At 34.7% G+C, this 22,285-nt stretch overlaps 2 protein-coding genes and 1 pseudogene across 2 annotated transcripts; 2 read left to right on the top strand and 1 right to left on the bottom strand.

Annotated features, from left to right (window-relative positions):
* Positions 1-22,285, top strand: part of LOC147075349 (uncharacterized) — a 248,195-nt pseudogene that overhangs the window by 117,251 nt on the left and 108,659 nt on the right.
* Positions 6,013-8,994, top strand: LOC147075357 (uncharacterized). The gene has a single exon (XM_085942510.1). It carries the CDS (start codon positions 6,013-6,015, stop codon positions 8,992-8,994), a length of 2,982 nt encoding a protein of 993 aa, XP_085798636.1.
* Positions 19,012-21,339, bottom strand: LOC147075358 (uncharacterized). The gene has a single exon (XM_085942511.1). The coding sequence runs from the start codon at positions 21,337-21,339 to the stop codon at positions 19,012-19,014; it is 2,328 nt and encodes a 775-aa protein (XP_085798637.1).

Genomic DNA, 22,285 nt, shown 5'->3' on the forward strand with positions numbered 1-22,285 from the left:
GGACTTCATCAGTTATCGATATCTCAGAACTACCATAGTCTTCATTAATTATATTTCTGTTATATAGGCGGTTGTTTTGGGATGGTTGAGAACCATTCTTACCTCCCACATGATTATCAAGCCCAGCCCTTGTATCATTTGTAGGGATTCGACCATTCATATTAAATCCATCCATACTGTTGACATCATTCATTTGGTGCTGAAACTCCATTTTATTCATATTATCATTTGAAATACTTCCATAATCCTCCTGCTTAGAAATTGCTTCATTTTTTGTTTCTCTTTTCTTTTTAGTACTCTGCCTCTTTGGAAGATACTCCTGAATTAACTGTTGAAACTCCTCCGGATCAATCGGGGAAGTAAAATCAAGAAGTGGATCAGATGGCTGCTTGTCCATGAAAATAGGGAATAATAAATGAACAATTTCTCTAAAATTTTATTTATTCAAGTTTGCGGTTTTCAACCTAAAATAAAGTTTCTGAAGTGACACCATGGGATAGAGCTTGTCGTTTTTAATAAACAAACTCATTGGAAATGCTGGTATATCATCTTTATCGGAAATTATTCTTTCTGAATCTTCTTTAATTTGTTCTTTTAGCTCCTCAACAGTAAAGTCCATCAGCGAAGTATAAACGGCCATGATGCCAGTAACATGCGGAGCAGCCATACTTGTACCACTAACAATATTGCATATTTCACAGGGCAAATCAATTCTGTTGTTTGGCAAATCTTCCATTGTACCGTTCAGGACATTTATTTCATCAGATGATGGTGGTTTTCTTCCAATAACCTCCAAATTCCTTGGCCAAGCTGATAGAATATCCGTGCCTGGAGCATATATATCTACACATTTTCCTACGTTTGAAAAATCAGAAATCTGATTTTCGGAGTCGTTTGCCCCAATAGTAAGTGAATGCTCGGAAGACGCAGGTGAGAACTTGCATGCGTTTTCATGCTGATTCCCAGCTGCAGTACTGAAATGGATATTCATAAATTTCGATGCATAATGAATGGCAGAGTTCAATGCATGGCTTTTAGGACCACCTAAGCTCAGATTAACCACAGCCTTTGGCTTTCGTATCTTTGTGGAGAGTATTGAAGAGATTGCCTCATATAGTGAAGGTATTTTTGAAAAATAGCCGAATGTTGAAATATCACCGATCCTCGAATTATTTGTACTGACAGCCTCGTCAAAACCTCTGTAATACTCCAGCTCTACATTTTTGTAGTATTTTTCTAGCTTCCGCTCAAAATCGTTTATTACAAAATCAATTCCTTCCAAAAAGCTTGATACCATACCAGCCCCATGTCCATTGAGCACTTTTACAGCCACCAGGTTAGCTTTCTTAGCAATACCAAAATTCAATCCTGCTATGGTACCTGCACAGTGAGTTCCATGTCCAACCTCATCCATATCTATATTGTTTGCAAAATTTCCTCCCCACTCTGCCCTATCTTCGAACTCTGGATGTCCTATATCTATCCCAGTGTCCAAAACATAAACGAACACACCTTCCCCTCCATTTGAAATATACTCAAAGTCATTCTTATAGCCAGATACTTTAGACAGTCCCCACGGAGAATTTTTTTGTAGAATAAAGGTTGGAGCTATGATTTCCAAACCAAGATTTTTAGGTGGAGATAGTATATTTTCTACACTCCCAAATGCAGTGTTTTTCAGGATAATTTCGTGATTTGGATGTTGTGAATTTGAGAATATTTCTTTGATTTGAAAATCCTGTATCTTTACTTCTGTATCCTCCTCTACTGCTGCTACAGAGGGATCTTCTTCTAGTTTTTTTCGTGTTTCATCCATCAAATTAGCAAAGAATCCGAAACGGTTTCTTCCCCTGAGTGAATCTCCTGGAGCCAATTTGGATTGGATTCTTATGAAGTTATTATCCTGAGCCCTAAGCATCTCCGAATAACTTGAGCTCTCTGGTATCTTAAAAGTTACAATGTATTTTCTTTTATCATATTTGTCAGAGTTTACGAAATAACCTTTATCATCATTTTCTGGCATACCTCTCGAACTAACAACAAAGAGTATCAACAAATAAAGTATATCAATGAGCCTCAGTTGTCTCATATAATATATAAACAGTGATTTTTTTCAAGAAGACTTGAAACAGTATGCATATTGTTTCAAATGTAATGTAAATGAGATATATGTTATTGGAACAGAAGATAGGATTGATCACAACCAAGATAAAGGATGAGAATCTTTGAATGGTATATGATGTCAAAGTTGGCAAAATATTGTAATATCTCTACATTGTTTTTATATTACTTATATTGTAATACTTTCTGATGGAACCTTTGAGTACCGAATACTATAAGTTTTTGGCCGTTTAAATATATCAACTCCCTTTGTATCTCACACCATAGTTGCATACTATAATTAAATATTACCTGCCTTTAGTTAGTTAGGAAGATCTATGAATAAATGCATTACAAATCAGCTGGGGCATAATTCAAAACAAAAATATTCCAATAGTCTGACATTGCTTTGTTTATTTCTATTCTTCTAGCCTATTTTTCTATGACCCTCAAAATTCATGGGCAATCGACTTTCAACAATAACAGAGGAAGATTATGAAATTAGGAAGTTTTCACATTTTCCAGCCACAGACACCAGAGAATGGTCACAGTACTTTAAAACCAACTATCCAAGTGGATTTATGACTGTTGAGGATTTTGAAGACATGTTTAGAGCATATTTCCCATATCATTTTGAAAAGAGGAATAAAGAACAATTGGATACGAGAAGGGAGTTATGTAAGGAACAGTTAAATGAAGAGACTTCTCCAACGTACTCACGAGGGAATATGTTAAATGAGGGCATTAATTCTGCTCCTAACAATACACTCATTGGTGTCAAGCAAGCCACCATCCGAAAAGTTGATACAGAGGATAATTCAGAAAAGAAGAATTCCTCGGATAAAGAACACCAAGAAGTCTCTAGTAATACCTTTATTAACTATAATAATGCTACATCTATCAGCCATAATGACAATACCTTTGTAAATACAAAACTGTCTGTAGATTCATATTCTGATTGTGTACGTAGATTTTCTAAACAACTATTCGATACAATAAACATCGGACAATCTGGTAGAATTGATTTCAACGAGCTGTTAATTGCTTTTTCCATATTGACGAAAGGATCGTCCTTTGAGAAAGTAAGATGGCTTTTCAGATTCTATGATTATGATCGAGATGGAGTAGTTTCGAAAAATGAATTATTGTCGGGAATATCTAATGTAATAGAAATGGTAGTACCAAATTGTTATGAGAAGGTGGGGAATAAGCTTCAAGTAGACGAGAACACCACAAATAATACAGACGAATTTAATCCAAAAAGTGTGGTTGAGGGGATTTTTCAGTCTCTCGACAACACCAGTGGGTTTCTTACATTTAATGATTTTGAAATTCTAAGTTTGATGCATAAAGAAGCATTCAGAGAAATATCATTTTTTGCAGACTGAAATTCAATAAATTGTACACGAACAACTGTTTAAAAGACTTGAGATGTTGGAGCTATCGATATTTTTAAAGCTGTACTGTGGATTATGAAATTAATATATTTATGCAGGGACACTCCGTAGATCCACACTGTACCGCGATTATATTATACAAGATCATTTTCATTGGCTTCTCCTTTATAACTTATGGTTTCAAGAACTTCTTCCAATTTGATCCTCGTGATTGCATCGACGTCTTCGTACTCAGCCAAAAATGTATGAATGTTAGAACCAGCCTCCTGCACACTTAATGGAGTCTCCTTTACAACTACGACATTCAAATTAAAATCCATTCGAGGGGTCTCTGAGAGGATTAATTTTTTTACAAAGAATAGAGAAAAAGGCTCGAGCTTATTAATAAGTTTAAAATGGACTCATTGCTCTCTGAAAATAGACCAATAGTCTGCTTATGTCAATGTGTATTAACACTGACAGAAATAATATTCTATGATATGCTAGAAACCTGAGTTACAAAAGGACAATTGACTGAAATTTGCTATCCAAACACCTTTATTTATTTAAAGAAGTATGTATGCTCCTACAGCTGCTGTAACTGACACAATCACAACACTTGTTACGATAATCGTAACTTTGTACTTACCAAACTGTGAAGGAGACTCTTTCTTGCCCTTGGGGCATTTTTTACCTTCGTCATTTTGTCTATCTCTTCTGACTTCTGTCTCCAATGGTTCTTCATTTTTCTCACAATGGTATCCAGCCACGTGCCTATGCAACTCATCTGAATCAATATCTAAGATCTTGCACATACTATACTCATCAAAGTACGATCTGATGTCGCAATCACTGTATGCTTGGAATTGCAACCAAAGCCCAGTAAGGAAGGGGATTTCAATGTTGCAAGTATTAATAAACTGTATGATTTGCTGGCAATTCCTGTAGAGTGGCATGGGCCACTGATCATTGTAGTTCTGAGAACTACTACAGAAAATAGGTTTTTCATGTTCAATGGAGTAAATGTAAGAGGCTAGCTGCAAAGTAAATGCAGCAAAACAGCCCTTCATATCAAATAAGGTGACAATATTTTTACAATAAGTTTTACAGCCCAATAGTCTATTGGATATTTTGATGTCATTATAGGCAATCATTAAAGATTCTATTTGATCTGGATTCATATAGTTTTCTCTTGTATTTGACAAAATATGCAGCTGATTTTTATAGGACATGATTGTATCATCACATTTGGAACTTCCCCAACGTTCTACTTTTGTGTTACCTCCAAGATCTATCTTTGAAGTATTTACTGAAGCATAAGCTTCCTCTTGAATAATATCAGATCTAATAGTCAGCTGAGAGCTATCTTTGTCCTTCATTTCCAACTTAACAGAAGATATATTGGAGGTTAAGAAAATGGAAATGGAGGATAGTTTCTTCAATTCAGAGCCTTTAATGCCAATAGTGGATCTGCATATATTCCTCCCATCCTCTACTACATTCTCAAATATTGGTTGTAGTTTTTGAGCCACACTATCTCCTTTGCTTACTCCAACAATTGCAAATGTATTTCCACATCCTTTAATTCTATTGCAATTGGCCGTTAGGTTGATTTCATAATGATTTTCGTCATTAATCTCTGAGGAATTAATTCTAAGTGCAAATGAGCCATTAGAAAACTGATTTTTGACAACTGTAATACATTCACTGGATGGTACTGTTGTCTGTATCTTGGATTCGTCGTCTATTTTAATCTTGCTGCATTTTATTTGGAATAAATCCTCAATTGATGGCATTCTTGGAGATAGTTCATTGGCAAATCCCCTATTTGTAAACTGGCTACTTAAATGTGCCAGGATTGTGGTAAGAAGTGCTGGTATGAGGAACATGATGGGCTATGCAAACTTGAGTATTTATATCCGATTTGTTTCCAAACAAAAATTTGATCTGATCAGTAAAAAATTAATCAAAAATACATGATTTAAAAGCTGTTTAATAACTTCAAAGAGAATCGATTATGGATTTTACCCAATACTTTTGAAAGCTGTTGTTCTGCGATCAAACTTTTAATCAGAAAAATGATTCACATATTGGTAGGTGTAAAGCGGGCAGAAGCCTGCTGTAATTGGTACGACATTACAGTATAAAACATATTATAAAAAGTTATATGTTTTTCAAGGATCACGTAAACATATTTCACAAACAATAACTATCCAAAAAATTTAAGAGCAAGTAGTAGTTTTACATAACCTTACAAAAAAGGACTCAAGGGATTTTGTAGAGTTATTCAGGAAATATTCCACGAATTGCCAATCAAAAGGTCATTTCTGTAGCAATTTCTACTCATGGGATATAGTATGCTTCCAACAATAAATTATGCTGTACTACATTATACTATCTATTGAGTCTATAGGCAGTTTTAAAGTCAATCTTTATCAGTGATACTGTATTTTCTAAGATGTGCTTCCATTTAGCTTCCTAGCATCTTTTCTTTGTAAAAACCAACTACCCTCCAATGTACATTAAGAGTATCAGCATGGAAGGCTTTAAATGCTATTCAGAAAGAGTCACCATAAATGATATTGATAGGTCCTTTACGGCAATTACTGGAATGAATGGCTCTGGCAAAAGTAATATTATCGACGCAATAATATTCTGTTTGGATTTGAATACTTCAAAATCTATGAGAGCAAATAGCTACAAAGAACTCATCAATGTCCATAAAACCTCTACTACTGTTACTCTTTGCTTATGTGAAGTTCCTTCCTATGGCGATGTAGAGGTATCCCGATTTATCGATGCAAATACGAACAAATTCAAGATCAATAGGAATAACTGTACCAAGACAACCATAGACAATCTGTGCAAGAGCATGGGGATATCCAACGATTTTATAATTATGCAGGGACATATTACCAAAATATTGAATATGAAAGCAAATGATCTGAAGATGATGATAGAAAATGTAGCAGGTATTAAGTGCTACAACGAGGAGAAGGAAAAGTCCTTGCAGCTTCTAGGGAAAAAAGAATTTAAGCTCAAATCAGCTCAGGAGCATTTAAGGCAGAGGATTGGTCCATTTTTTGATCAAATCAAGAATGAAAAGCAAATTTATCAAAATAATGAAAAGATAGAAAAGATGATCGAAATTTACAAAAAAGAACATAAAAGCATCACCGATGTCATCAAAAGGAATGAAACCGGAAAGATTATACACGATATCAGGGCACAGATTAAGGACTTCTACATGGCAAAGAATGAATTGGGATTGGTCAAATCGAAATACGACAAGTTTAATAATCTTAAGCTGAATGACATTTCAGATATTAAGTCTAAGATCAACGATTGTAAAATACAGATGGATGAGCTTAGTTCCCAGCTAGATGAAGAGAGATTGAGCCAGCTTCTCAGTGATTTGGAAAAGATTCCAAGATTCGAGAAGAAATATAATAAAGAAGACCTGTTGGAAAAGGAATCCATCCTGACAAAGCAGATAGGAAATGATTTGTCTTCTAATAGGCTTGAAGAGCTGGATGAGTTGAAATCCAAGTTGGCAGAGTTGGAAATTAGGGGAATTGATGGAGTTTTAATGCAAAAGACTTTGAATAGAACATTTCAGTTGATGGAAACAAGCACTCCATCAGATGAATCTCTGCAGCTGCAGAAGATACAGGGGTGGATCACAGAAATGGCCCAAAAAGATGCCCAAAAGAAGCAGCTCGAAAATGAATATAACACCATAAAATCAAGACTTAACTATCCACTGATGAATGGAGTTTACGGAACTGTCGATGAAAACTTTTCATTGAAAGATGAAAAGTATCGAGAGGCCATTTTTACAATTATGGGGGGAAAGGCTAAACACATAATATGTGTGGACGACTCAATTGCCGCAAATCTTCTGAAAACTACAAATAAGAAAATATCATGTATTCCGTTGAACAAAATTACATATTGTAGAAAGCCCCTTCCCTTTCTAAATGCTGTTGATTGTATAAATGTGCTGGGTAAGTATATTGAGCCAGCATTTTTACATGTTTTTGGCTCACATTTTATCATTGAAAATAAAAAAGAGGCCTTAAAATGCTGCTTTGACAATAAAGTCGTCTGTGTGACACTGGATGGAACGGTATATGATCCGCGGGGTACTCTAACCGGCGGTAAGATCGTGTACAGGTCTGAAATATTTCGAAAATCAGATCTTAAAGAACTAGAGAAAAAGATTTCAAACTTAAAAGTAGCAGATGAAACTAAGAAATTGGAAATAATAGAAACCAGTAGAATGCTTAGGGAGGTTGTTAATTCAAACAGACAGATTGCAAGTCTTAAGTCCAAAATAAGCTTACTTGAAAATATTTGCAGTAATAAGGTTGATTTAAGGATTGAGCTGTCGAAGATTAGGAGTGATGTTGTAGAAGCGGCAAAAGAAGAGGAGGAGATTGCGTTGATAGTTCAAAAGAGAATGAAACTTGAGAATGAAGTCAATCCACTTAGGAAAAACATTCAGGAAAATTTATTGAGACGAGAGCGTGTGAATGTGGACTACCACGGGTATTTGAATATTTTAAAAGAATATGAAGTTGAAAATACCAACCAACGCCTCTCAGTTCATGAAATGGAATCCCTAGATGTTAAAAAAGCACAACTTATCAAGAGTACAGTGAGACTACAGTCATCCATCACTAAGCGCTATAATAGCATTAAAGAGGATATCGAGAGTTGGCATAAGGAGAATACAGGCAACAAGCTATCAAATGTGGATAAAAAAGCACTACCAATTGGAATAAATGATGATTGTAGTTCTAAAGCTTTCTCTGGAATTGATCTCAACGTTATAGAAGAAGATTTTGGGATTACACCAGGGATTTTATGTGGAGATCTTAAACTACTGGATGGAAATGATGAGAGAGAATTGAATGTGAAATTATTTGAGTTGAATGAGAATCTTTCCCAGAAAAAAGGTAGAATTACAATGAACCCATCGAATTTCGAATTGCTGGAAAGGAATTCAGCAGCAATAAGAGAACTTGAGGATAAGTTGGTAAGATTGGAGAGTGACAAAATAGAAATTGTTAAGAGTATTGAGACGCTTTCGCTTATGGGAGTTCAGGAAAATAGAAAGACCTTTAATCACATCAACTCTCGCTTGAAAGTGTTTCTGGGATATTTTATAAAGAATAGTGATATTTATATTTCAGAGGACTTCGAAATTAAGGTGAAAATTGGTGTGTGGAAGAATTCATTGAGTGAATTAAGTGGAGGACAGAGATCCATTATTGCACTCTGTCTAATTTTTAGTATGCTGGCATATAAACCAGCACCATTCTATATTTTTGATGAGATCGACTCAGCCTTGGATTTGAGCTTTACGGAGCATATTGGTTCTATAATTCGGAATGAATTTAACAATGCACAATTTATTGTTATTAGTTTGAAAAATAACATGTATGATAATGCCAACAAAATATTTAAGGTTTTTATTGAAGAGCATAGATCTAAGGTTACACAAATAAAGTAAAGCATGAGTGGGTAAGTATTTAAGATTGTGCCCAAGGTAGTAATCTTATGGATCAGAATATTATGCAGTACATCCAGCCAGGTACATGTTTTGGAAAATTATTATTTAAGTTATTCGTTATATATATCTCTGCCGCAAAGAATCACATAAATTTTTACCAAATGTTCGATGTAGTGTATTGAAAATTCAATGAATAAACTTTATGAGGTGTAAATTTTGATAGTTGATTGCGATTAAGACATTACAGTAGCAAAAGTCGAATATTAGACCTGAGAAACAGTCTTTTAATGGAGTTCTCCAACAACTTCCCAGGAGCTCAATGATTTTATTCTACTTAAGATTTGTATACTCCACTAATTATCATAAAATTGTTTATTAAAATAATTTAATTTTGTACACAAATCCCAACAACACCAATGACAGATAGATCATAGACATTTGGTAGGGTTATATACATCTATGTGGTTTATTTATTAAAAATGGCATTTGTTTATTTATATATCACACTCCCTGAAAATTTTCATTGACTAAAACAAATTTGTTATTGAAAAGTATTTTTGAATATTTTTCTGCCCAAAATGGTAGATGAAAGAAATATAAACTCTTTCGCCGATCCAAGTAAATGTAATTTGTATGAATACGTATCTAAACGAGAAATAGGTGCAGTGAACTCTGTTTCTGTTTCGGATTTTAATTTGACTAAGTTGCATTCAACCGCATTATCGTTTAAATCAGTGAGTGAGATACCTAGTCGTATGCAGAGTACCTCGCCCCATACGCATCTGTCCATGCTATATCCTGACTCTGCTTCTAAAGATTCTTCGATAAATCGTAAGTCACTGAAAGCAAAAAGACTCACAACACTAAATCTTCTATATTACCTTGAAGAATCATTTATTAAGGCAGATATACATTTGCTTCAAAAACTAGATAGAATTTGTGAGGAACTTAGAAGTCGAAAAGACCTGTTTGAAAGTTCCCTTCAGTTTATTAAGAGCAGAAAAGTTTATGGAGAGCTATACTATTGGATTCCAGGATACAAGGTGGACAATGTATTCTCATTAATTAAGAAGTTGATTCCAAACTTTACTAAACTATACAAAAAGTATTTTATTGAATCGGTTGTGCTTAACCACGAATATATTGATGCTCAAGAGTTCATCAAAGAAAGATTTGTCGGTGACTGGGAGCAATTCAATCTGATGAAAAATGATATGAAACTGTTTTCCAATCTCATCACATTGCCATTTTGGATGGATATGGAAAATACCGTTGATATGTATATGTGTGGAAAGAGTATCCCAAGTCTAGAGGATATTTACTTTGCAGAAAAGATATCCCAAGCATCCATTACTTCTTCCAACTTGCACGATGAAAAAGATATTCAGCAGATTGTTGAGAATAGTAATAGACTAATTCATTTTACAGATGATGTATCTGGGGTTATGATTCCTGAAGTTTCATTTATTGATTTTAATATTGATAATAGGAATTTTGTTTGTAGTTTATCGGCCTACTTAGGCCTGGTAAACAAGGATAAGTTGTTTGAAAGATTCTGGATTGACAAGAATGTTATTGATTCTGAATGGAATATACTTTGATAACATCCCAGATGTAAATAAATAAACTGAAACAAGACATGATATTTTGGTTAAGTAATCTCCAACTCAAAGGTTGGTGGGTTGCACCCTTTAACAATTTATCTGGAAATTTAAAGATATTGAATTAGTTGAGATAGTATTGATAAATTACTTTAATCGATATTAAGGCTGTAATTCTGGGGAATAGATTAAGATAATCTTTGTATCTAAAGTTATAGTATTGGTTGGGTTGGCACAGTCCATACTTCATCAAAATATCTTTTCAATTGTAGGAGTTTTAGCCTATCCTCGTGTCACCTATTTTGTCCATACCTTCTTACAAATATTTCTAAATATTTTTAACCTTCAATCGAATGAATTCATGTGTAAATCCTTCTTCAAATAGCTCCATACTTGAAAAATTAGCTGAGAGGTTGATTAGAAATCTTTTTTTTCCACAGAAACCGTCAGTCTCGTTTTTGAAATCCATAAATTTGAGTATAACCTACACTGAGATATTTAACATAGGCAATTTTTTTGAATCAAAGAAAGCAACCGAGCTGTACAAGAAAATACAGTCAGATGCCTCCAAGAAACTTGCTTACATTTTCCTCTCACTTACAACAAATATTCCAGTGGAGGCTTATTTACTGATGAATATTAAGAGAATTGCACTTGGCTTTGACATGCCTCATTTGGCCAGAATTGAAATGGCAAACCCTTCAGGAATTTACAATGTTTTCAATCTACAAGAGCAGCAGCTGAATATTTTCAATGAAATCATTAGGAGTGGCAAGATATACAAAAAGATTAAAACAGAAATTGGTAGATATCATCTTGTTGGTGATCGTATTCGTAATGAGCTGTATTCTTTGACACATCAGAGGTTTCTGTATCATGTTAAACCTATTTTTTTGAGCTATGAAAATGCACTTCTCCATTGCGAAGCAGACTTTTTCGACATTCACACCAAAATGTACAAGCATTTCAACAGCATATCTCGAATCAACAGAATTAATGATTTGATTAAAAACCGTACCTACCTACAAAATAATTTGTTGAATATCAGCAATAGCGTAATCATGGAATCTGCCAAGAAAGAGTATTTTAGTAACTATGGGAATATCATAGAATTTGATGATGATCTCTCCAGTAGAGAAAATGATGCTTCCAACACAAGAAAAAGAGGAGATTCTTCACTATACAATCGTATTAATAATTATACTTTAGAAGATGGCGCAGAGAAATTGAACGGAGAAAATACCATGGATGTAAAGGATAAACCGCTCTTTAGCAGTGTTCCAAAAAATACTGCACTATCTACAAGTTGTTTTGACGATATACTCCATGTCTCTAAAGAGCTTGCATTCAATACCTCTAAGAATAAAGATTTTGTCGAACTATCAAAAATTGGTGATGTAGCCTACTACATATATAATGAATGCACCAAATCGTACATAGATACTGGAGCATTTCATGATCCTTACAATGAATATTTTGTCAAAAACCATACTGTGGATTATGGCCTAATTCCTCCATTTATTAGTAGGACTATGGCAGAAACTATAGCATATATTGGAAAGTATACTTCATTTATGAAGTCTATAGATATCTATACGAATATCGACCCAATTGTTGAATTAGATTTGTCGAATCCTAGATCCACCATTGTAGTTATTGATGCCCTAAAGAATATAAACAAAATCCTACTTGAAAAATTTATCAAAATCTACAAAATTGATGAATTATTAAAATTTATTTATTCTACATTTCTATTTGGTCGAATTGATTTTATAGAATATCTATACAAATCATTTAAGGAGTCTTGTAAAAGTGATACTAGTTTGAACAGAAGGAGTGCTCTATCGCAAATTGAAGAGGCTCTGGAGGATTCCTTCCCGAATTGTGAGTTTCATAAAATTATTGATGTTGTAGTTAAAAACTCTCTAAGTACTGAAAAGGAGGACTCTTTTAGTCTATACTGTAAACTAGAATATCCAGTAACAGTAGTTTTAGAAGAGGTGTTTGTCCTGAGACTTGTTTATATTTTTAAATTTTTATGGAAGTTGAAATGTGTAGAACACTTGGGAAGGAGAATCGGGAATATCAAGTATATATTCCTAATAAACAAACTGATGCACTATGTATATTATGAAGTTATTCAAGATTTCAGATTTGAATGGACCCCCAATCACTTGGCAATTGATAAATTAAAGAACGACATAAATAGGAATCTGGACGGAATAATGAATTCACTATTTCTGAACACTAAAGAAAAGAGGGTGGAGACATTGCTTGACAGCCTTGAAGGTGCTTTTCTGGCAGCAGGTCACGGCGGGGTGTTTGATGATTCAGAGATTAAGCGGACATTGAAGGAGTTTTATAAAAAATATCAAAAGATATTGAGCAACACAGTGTTATTTGACATTGAGCTTTATTTGTGAATGTAATTGCCTAATATATTATTTTAAGTATTTCTTCATTATGAAGAGTTACTACGTCACAGATTAATAAATTCTTAGTTTAGGCATCCATGTTATTAATATGGTGTGATCTGTTATCTTTTATAGATGACATCTTCATATGTACGTTTATGAGATTGTACAAAGCAACTTGCCAGAGCTTAAGCCATTTATCTGATTCATAAATTGTTGTGATTTGAAGTATTGCTACAACCTTAAAATGTATACGAATTGCTGGATTGAATCTGAATATTATACCTTTTCCAAGATAATCAGCAACAATTGATGAGAAATAGGAGAACTTCATAGAAAATACAACGACAATATCATCCCCGTAATTGTCATGGTCCATACAAACTTTATTATTTGGATTTTCCAGTTTTCGCCTTTATGGCCCAATCCGGTGATGGGTCAGGTACTTCATGGTCCTTCAGTAAACCTTTTCTTAAAACAATATTCTGGACCGGCAACTCATAAGTGATCTGTAGCTTATGTAGAATTCGATTCAATTCGCCGATAAACTTGCTTCTTGTGCCCAAATACTTGTCATGATTCTGCTTATTCTTCCTATATTGCATCAGAACCTTTATAAATAATTTATTAGAATCTTCAATTTTTTCATAATTCACCAAAATATAATCCGTATAGTCTTCGCTATTCCTCCTCGTAAACTCCAACAACCCAGACTTCAATTCGTCCAGTTTTGCAGGATGTGTCATGTGACTGATCTGGATAGAGTGCGTCTCCATCATAGCTCCAGATCTTCGTACGTTGCATATTGGACTATTTACTAGGACTTTATTGGGAATAAACACAGATGTACCATCCCATCTAAAAAACTGGGTTGAGAAAACATTCAACTCAGCCACCACCAGGTTCTCTTCCACACCTCCAAGTCGTATTAAAACCCTATCCCCCACATCATAAGGATGAATCACAAACAGAAACATGATTGATTGCACAACATTTTCATTAATAATACTTGCAATGAAAGAAGTTCCAAATATTGCCGAGGCAATACCACCCACTGTCGAAAACTCACCGGTGGCAGATATATAAATACTTATAAAATATAGAAATACAGTAAGAAGCTTGACAGAGGCCGCTACACGTTCCAAGGCTGCATTGACCTGGGATAAACTGTTAAAAACGAGAAATTTCTCTTTATATATTTTTTCTATATTCCGCTGAATAAACGACTGTGTAATATGATCCTGCTCCCTCAGATTTGTGCCTCTTAAAAATACATTGAAATATCTGCTCCTCCTAAAATATTTTCTCAAGTCTGCAACCGTCATATTCGGTTGAACATTCTGTACATGCTGGAAAATTCGTAGCGATCGCTTTCGGGATTTTTCCTTAATATCGTTTAAAACAGTAAACATGACATTGTGAAACTTTAGGCCATGGGTGTTCATCGCCTCAAATTCCTTAAGAAGAATTCTCTTAGCTGCAAAGCTCAGAGGAATCTTCTCGGAATATTGAAACTTTGGATTGAAAATGAATGTGGCAATTCCCCGTTTCAATCTCAGAGAACCAAACATTAGTATTTCGTTTTCGTCCATCCTATCGGTTCCATCCCCCTTATTGTCATTTTCTGGATTGCTAAAATACTCTATCCTATTTAGAAGTGATATTAGAAAGTCTAAAAATAGGCACTTTTTTATTCGTCGCAAATAAGTTACATAGTTGAATCCAGAGGAGATATACTTCACAATACACTTTTGACCACCAAAGAGAAGGAAGAATAGAAAAGTGATTTTTAAAAAGCTCAGCAACTTCAGATTTATCAGAAATGAATTGAAAAAATGAAAATTGCCAAAGTAGCTTGAAATAAAAATGTACAGTATAAATAGAACACTAGACCATGAAATAAATGTACTAACTTCATAGAAATAGAACCAGACCGATCCATCTCCAGTGGATCTTTTCAATAAATTCAGGCTGATCGATTTGAGGAGGATTTCTAAAAAAACTGCAGATATTATACTGATCCCGGCTGTAATAGAGCATGAGCCCAGAGAAATGTTTTGAAACACCCCACTATCTTTAACTATCGTTATTGTTGAGCCAATAAAATAAAATCCAAAAACAAATAGTGTAAAAGAGAGCAGAATCAAAACAAAATTGATGGTCCACGCATAATCAATCAATAACTCCTTCAGAGTAGTCGAAGACTCTAGGGCCTCCTGTTCTTCCCCACTAGTAACAGATTCAGAATCACTAAAACCACTTCTTTGGTCATCTTCAATCTGGGCTCTTCTTTCGGGGAGATAGGAAGGAGAATCATTACCGGAGTCATAGGCCTGTAGAGAGTATTCAGTAGATGATTCCACCGGTGAAACCTCTGGAGAACTTTCGACCAACCGTTTTTTTATATTGTATTCTTGTCGCTTGTACCTCCTGTCAGATCGGTGTGGTTTAGGCTCATTTTGCATAAAAGGGTGAAATAAATTTTATAAATAAGCCAATGATTTGTAGAAAGTCAGCATTACTCGTTGCACAAGCCAATATCTGCGAATATATATGTGGTATTTAATGGAAAAATGGTACACTCTACCAAGGAATTCATATTCCAACAGTTAAGGATATTTGCCGTTCGATGCAATATTCTAGTGACTACAAAAGATTCATGTCCTTTGAAAAATTACCTTTGGAACTCAAATTCTTTATAACTTTAATATTACAAATAAATATCTTTGAAGAACAGAATAGAATAGAAATATAACTGCCCAGAAGATTTGTAATTGGAAGAGTTTATTGTTTGCTCTTAATTATTTTCTAGTTTTGAAACTTTTCTTAATTTAAAAATTTTCCAAATTAATATCCACATATGGAAATACTTTAAAATGTTTATAGATGAAGCAACACAGGCAGATCAGATAATGGTTTTCTTCAATGTCGGCATATTCATCCCATTATTCACAAATTAAATTTTGTATCTGTCGATGATCACATATATGATTGATCATTAAAAAATATTATTTAGACCCCCATGTCTAATGTTTCAATATTTTTAAAGTTGATGGGTGGATTGACACTTAGTTTATTCGATATGATTTTTTGCTTGATGGGATTTATGTCAGCATATGCACTTATGTATCCCCTTGCTTATTCTATGCACCAATTTTATAGAGAAATGAAAGACCCAAACCAACTACTTTATAGTATCTGGAATGTATTATTTATGGCGCCCGGCTTCGCTTTCTACTTACTCCCCACTGTGTTCAGATTCTATCGTGAATTGAATGGAATAGATGATGGGTTTGGTGTGATGGAGAGGATCCAAGTCTTAATATCTGTAGTGGCTTTAATAAGAATGCCATACCTTATATACACAGAGATTAGATATGCAGCACCCAGAAATAAGACAAAAATAAGTATTTATATTCTCTGCATTGTTTTGCTTGGTGTTCGTTATTATGAAGAGTATTTGTCAATTCTTTCCTATATCCCATCTAATCTACTAACTGTACCTGTCTGAAGCTGTCAAAATACACAATCTCACCTGTTCAACAAATAAACTGATTTATTACTGATTAGCTTTTTGTCTAAGGTATACAAATATTAATCCAAATGGCTCTGGAAATTTCTCGTTTATTTAATTCAGGTGAGGTACCCACATTGAATCCCTTTGATATTCACCCTAATCTTGCTTTCACCAACTTACTTTTTTGTTTTTTAACCCTGAATGCACGAGTCCATTTTTGGCAGTAAAGTTGTTCTAACAACTGCCACAAACATAGTTTCTTTCAAGGTGGATATTTTGAAGTACGAAAATTATTTAGAAATTCGTCTCATTGAAATGAATAATATATTTACTCTTTTCATCTGCACAATTAGCCAGTCTGATTTTTATATTTTGAAAAAGGATCAGGATATTCTCGTGGAGTATGATCGATTCATCTCGATACTTGTAAATCTGTTTCATTCATTATCAATAAACAAGCTGAGTGGTGTGTTTATAAATGATAAATTGAGATTTATAGAAAATGGAGAATTTCGAAATATTTGTAAGCTGGAGTTGAAGTTCAACAAGCCGGAAGAAACACAATATAGGAAATATCTGGGAGATTTGCTTTCACGGATGGAGAGTGATAATGTAAAGCTGATAAAGGAAAACCAGGTACTGCGTGAAAAGTGTGTGGTTGGGGACAAGCAGTTGCTTGAGAGGGTAAAGTATCTAGAGAACGAAAACAAGGAATATAAACGAAGGGTAGAGCATCTAACTACAGATCTAGGCAATATAGAGTACAAATACAACTCTGAAAGAGACGAGTTTCACAATTTAACAAGCAAGATATACAATCTGGAAAACCAGAACAGTCAAATGGGCTACGAGCTAGAAAAATATAGGAAAGAGAATCTGTTCGAAAAATTACAAGCCAAGGACAATGAATTGGATAGTCTACGAAATGAAATAGCAGCATCGACAGGAACAATTAGAGAGCTTAGAGAAAATTGTGCGGAGTTGGAAAAATTCCGAGAAAAAACAGAGCAGAAAATGAAGGAAGATGAAACTATAGGAAAAGATATAAATGAACAATTTGCTGAATTGAAGAATAAATACAAGAGTATAGAAGAGAAGAACAAAAAGATGAAAGAGGATTTGAAATCTAAGAAAGAGAGCATGGAGTCATTGGAGCATCAGAACAAGAGTTTAAAGAAGAAACTAGAAAATTCATTAAACGTATACAACCATTTCTATAAGAAAAAAATGGGTGATGACGACAACACGGATTATGACAATTTCACGATGAGACCTGAATCTCCCCTCTAAGAGATAGATCTTAATATCTATATCATTATATTGCTGTAGCATCAATGTGTTTAAAATTAATAAAAATGTTAAAAATCAAACGAATTTACTGATGAGCTCATCAACAATATTATACGTTTCCTCTTTAGACCCTTCTGTACTGATTAACTCATCGAATCCAAATGCATTCTTAATCTCTTCATAGTGATAGAAGGTGGCCAATCTTGATGATAATTCAGGTTCTTTGACTCCTCTTTCCGTAAGACGGGTTTTTAGTGCATCTTTCGATGGACAAACTAGCCAAAAAGCTGCATTTGGAAAATATTCTTTGTAAAAACGAATTCCCTCAGTTTCTACATCATAAATTGTGAGGCTGTTTTTTGTGAAAGTATTTGACAAGCCATTGCTTCCACATGCCATGGCGTCAAAGCTCTGGTCTCTGATCTTTCCAGTCCCATAATAATAATTATTAAAATTAACATATTCAATAAAAAAGTTTTCTGCAATCTTTTGCTCAAACTCCCCTTTAGAAATAAAATGATACTCAACATGATTGGTTTCATTCGGGCGAGGTTTGCGTGATGTATAGGAAATTGATAGTTTTATGGATTTATTCTGCAGTAAATGTCTGATAATTGTTGTCTTTCCCGATGCTGATGGGCCAGTTATGATAATCTCAGACGTCATAGAAAAAGGGGAAATTGGTTGAAAGAATACAAAAATAATCTAAGAAGGGTAATCGTCAACTTCGCACTTCTAGAGGATATTAGTTAGAAAAGATGTACTCAAACACAATCCTACAGCCATCATATTTTATTTCTGGAAGCATTCACCTCCAGTGGATATTGTTTTTAGACTGTTTATTGTAACATCAGATTGGTTATGTGTTTTGTGGGGTTCAATACTTCGAACTCCTTTGTGGCTATTGGCTGATTTTTTTTTAATTAAATTAGTTTCTTCCCTTTCATGATTCATTACGGTGTAAAAGTGAATCCTTATTTGAAACTACTAGTGCTTTTGCTTTTTAGTTATTCCTTTCTATCGGTAATTTAAATCTATATAAACACTGCAAATTATAAAATAAATAGTTGTCAAGAGTCGAGAGTAAAGTTATTAAAGATAGTAGGAACTATCATTTTGTTTTAACTCCCAAAGTAAAAAACGCCAATTAATTTGATCATATAAAACAAATAAAAATCGTTTGAATTCACTTGATTTAATCATATAAGTCATCATCAGGATCATGGGAATCACCTTTCAATTCAACATTCATTGACCTGGCAAATTGCTCAAATCCCTCAATCTCTTGTTTGGTAACACTTCTTCGTGCATTCTTAAGAGCTTCCTTGAAGTGTTGCTTAGTCAGATATGGAACAGGATCCTCTTTCAGGTCTGGGTTTCTTAGCTCTGCCTCAATAGATTCCCTAATTGCCAATTTGGCCGTCCTCTGACAGATTTCTGCCATATCTGCACCACTAAAACCATCTGTTTGATCTGCAATTTCTCTCAGATTTACTTGTGGATCCACTGGGGCATTTTTCAATTTAGCCTCTAGAATTGATAGTCTTGATTTCTCATCAGGCAACGGGATGTAGACTAGCTGGTCCAATCTACCAGGCCTCATCAATGCAGAATCCAACTGCCCAGGCCTGTTTGTTGCCCCCATTACAAAAACGTTCTTCTTCTGGTTCATTCCATCCATCTCTGCAAGCAATTGATTTAAAACTCTATCAGTAGTTCCTCCATCATTTGAGGCAGACAATCTTGATTTGCCAATACTATCAATCTCATCAAAGAACAGCACACAAGGTGCAGAACCCCTGGCCTTATCAAACAAATTTCTTACATTGCTTTCCGACTCACCAACCCATTTTGTCAACAATTCGGGTCCTTTAATGGAAATGAAGTTTGCATTACATTCCGTAGCAACAGCCTTTGCCAAAAGTGTTTTACCACAACCTGGAGGCCCATACAAAAGCACACCTTTCGAGGGGTTTTGTCCAAACTTTAGGTACTTTTCAGGATGATTAACCGGATACTGAACTGTTTCTTTTAGCTCCCTCTTTACCATCTCCAAGCCTCCAATATCAGACCACTTAACATTTGGAGTCTCAATGACTGTTTCTCTTAGGGAGCTTGGATCTGTATTTGCAATTGCATATCGGAAATTGTCATTGTTAATCTTGAGGCTATTTAATATTTCGGCATCTATCTTTTCTTTGTCTAAGTCTATAAGTGGCAATTTCTCTCTAATCTGTTGAATGGCTGCTTCAGAACACAGAGATGCCAGATCTGACCCGGTAAATCCATGAACTTCCTTGGCAATGGCTTCAAGATCGACATCGTCTGCTAAATTCATATTCTTAGTGTGGATACCAAGAACCTCCAATCTCCCCAATGCATCAGGAACTCCTATTTCGATTTCTCTGTCAAATCTACCGAATCTTCTCAATGCAGGATCAATAGAGTTGGGACGATTTGTAGCCCCCAGCACTATGACATTCGATCTTTCACTCATTCCATCCATGAGTGTTAAAAGCTGGCTGACAATTCTCTTTTCTGCTTCTTGTGAGCTCTTTTCCCTATTGGGAGCAATCGAATCAATCTCATCCATAAAAATAATTGCTGGTGCATTCTGTGCTGCAGTTTCGAAAGCCTTCCTTAGATTACTCTCCGATTCCCCAGACATCTTACTCATGATTTCTGGCCCGTTAATTACATGCAGGTAGGCTCCAGTCTCATTTGCTATTGCTTTAGCAATGAGAGTCTTTCCTGTACCTGGTGGTCCATGAAGAAGAATACCTCTCGGAGGCTTGATCCCAATCCTGGAAAACAATTCCGGTTGCTTTAAAGGTAGTTCTATGCATTCTCTTATCTGAGCCATCTGTCTTCGACATCCACCTATATCATCGTATCCAATCAATCCATACTCCTTTTCTATTGATGATCTTTCCACTTCTCCAGTAGAATCTACTTCTGTGTCCTGAACAACTCTGGCGTGATCTACATCCACAATTTCTCCATTCACACTTGCTGTCAGGCCTATAACTTTGCATTCAATTGTTGTAATTCCTGCCTTTATTTTGTAGATACAATCCTTTGATACAAAGCAAATGGGAATACTCTTGAAGTAGGGATAGATGAACAGCTTGTAGATTTCACCCTTAATACCCTCGATTGTATCTTTAATGGGATACATAGATACTCCATGGGCTTCTTGGATATCTTCTATTTCAACCTCGTATAGTTTCACAGTATCATTAATTCTGATACAAAGATTCTTCCTTGTCATCTTAGGTATAACTACCATATGTTCGTCTAGATTCTCATCAATCCTAGCCGTAAGAATTGTACTCTTCTGCTTCTTTCCCTTAACACGGACGGGCCCATCAGAATAGATATCCAGCTCCGCTGCCTTGTTGATGTTAATTAAAATTTCGTGTTGGAGCAATTTGACATCTGTTTCATCTTCTCCTTTGACAATGAGACTATTTACGATTCTTGTATCCAAAATAGCTGTAGATAGATCTATCTTTTTTGACATGAAGGGGAAACTAAAATATTTTTTATAGCAAAACAAATAAATAGAATTTCGAAATATACAAAGCAGGGATTTTAAGAAATCCAGGTATATTTGGTGATTTGGTTTGAGAGCTGTGTTTATTTGGGTTTGAGGCAGATAACAATATATTATGAAGTACCTTTTCACTTTGTAACTTTAAAGGTATTAACTGGTATGCTTTAGAAATAGCCATTCGTATGGTTGGTTTAATAATTAAGGTCTAAATCAGGTTAGATATCTAAATTGGTGAAACATTAGATACAACAATCTCAAATATAGGCCAATTAATATCATTATTTATTCTCAATATTTAATGTACTGATCATTTATTAGTGCAATGGTTCTTTCAGTATTTAAAGACATGACACCTTCAAAGTCATAGGACTGAATTGATTCATCTTTGAGTTTTAAAAGATCTGCAAATGACAATTTTCTTTTTGCCAGCAAATCAAACCTACAATAAACTTCAATTTCAAAGACCAATGGAGATGAAGATGATATCTTGAAATCCAAATTCTCTGTGTTTAAGTTTTCATATACCTTTGGCTTAAGAATATCTAAGGAGTATTTATAAGTTCCATACTTCGAGTATGGCTCACATTGACCGTTAAAGAACCAAGACTTATTTTCGGTCATGGATTCAAATAGAGCAGTCACATAAGTATACAGCCCATCAATCTGTTTTCTGAGTGCCACACCCTTCTGGAATAGAATATCTGCCGTCTCTGCATTGAGGCAGTACTCCTTGTTTTCTGGTTTCAGTATATCCTTTGCAATCAACTCAAGGATCTCAATATACTTATTAGACTTGGATGTTATTCCCTTAGTTTCCAAAAATTCCAAATCATCGATTACACTTTGCTTCAAGGAATTCAGGTCAAAGGGTGAATCATCACTTTCATAAGATGAAAATAGCATTTCCATAAAG

This window comes from Rhyacophila brunnea, unplaced genomic scaffold, assembly GCF_057557595.1.
Source record: "Rhyacophila brunnea isolate RB1 unplaced genomic scaffold, BYU_Rbru_1.0 scaffold_149, whole genome shotgun sequence".
NCBI classification, from domain to species: Eukaryota; Metazoa; Arthropoda; class Insecta; order Trichoptera; family Rhyacophilidae; genus Rhyacophila; species Rhyacophila brunnea.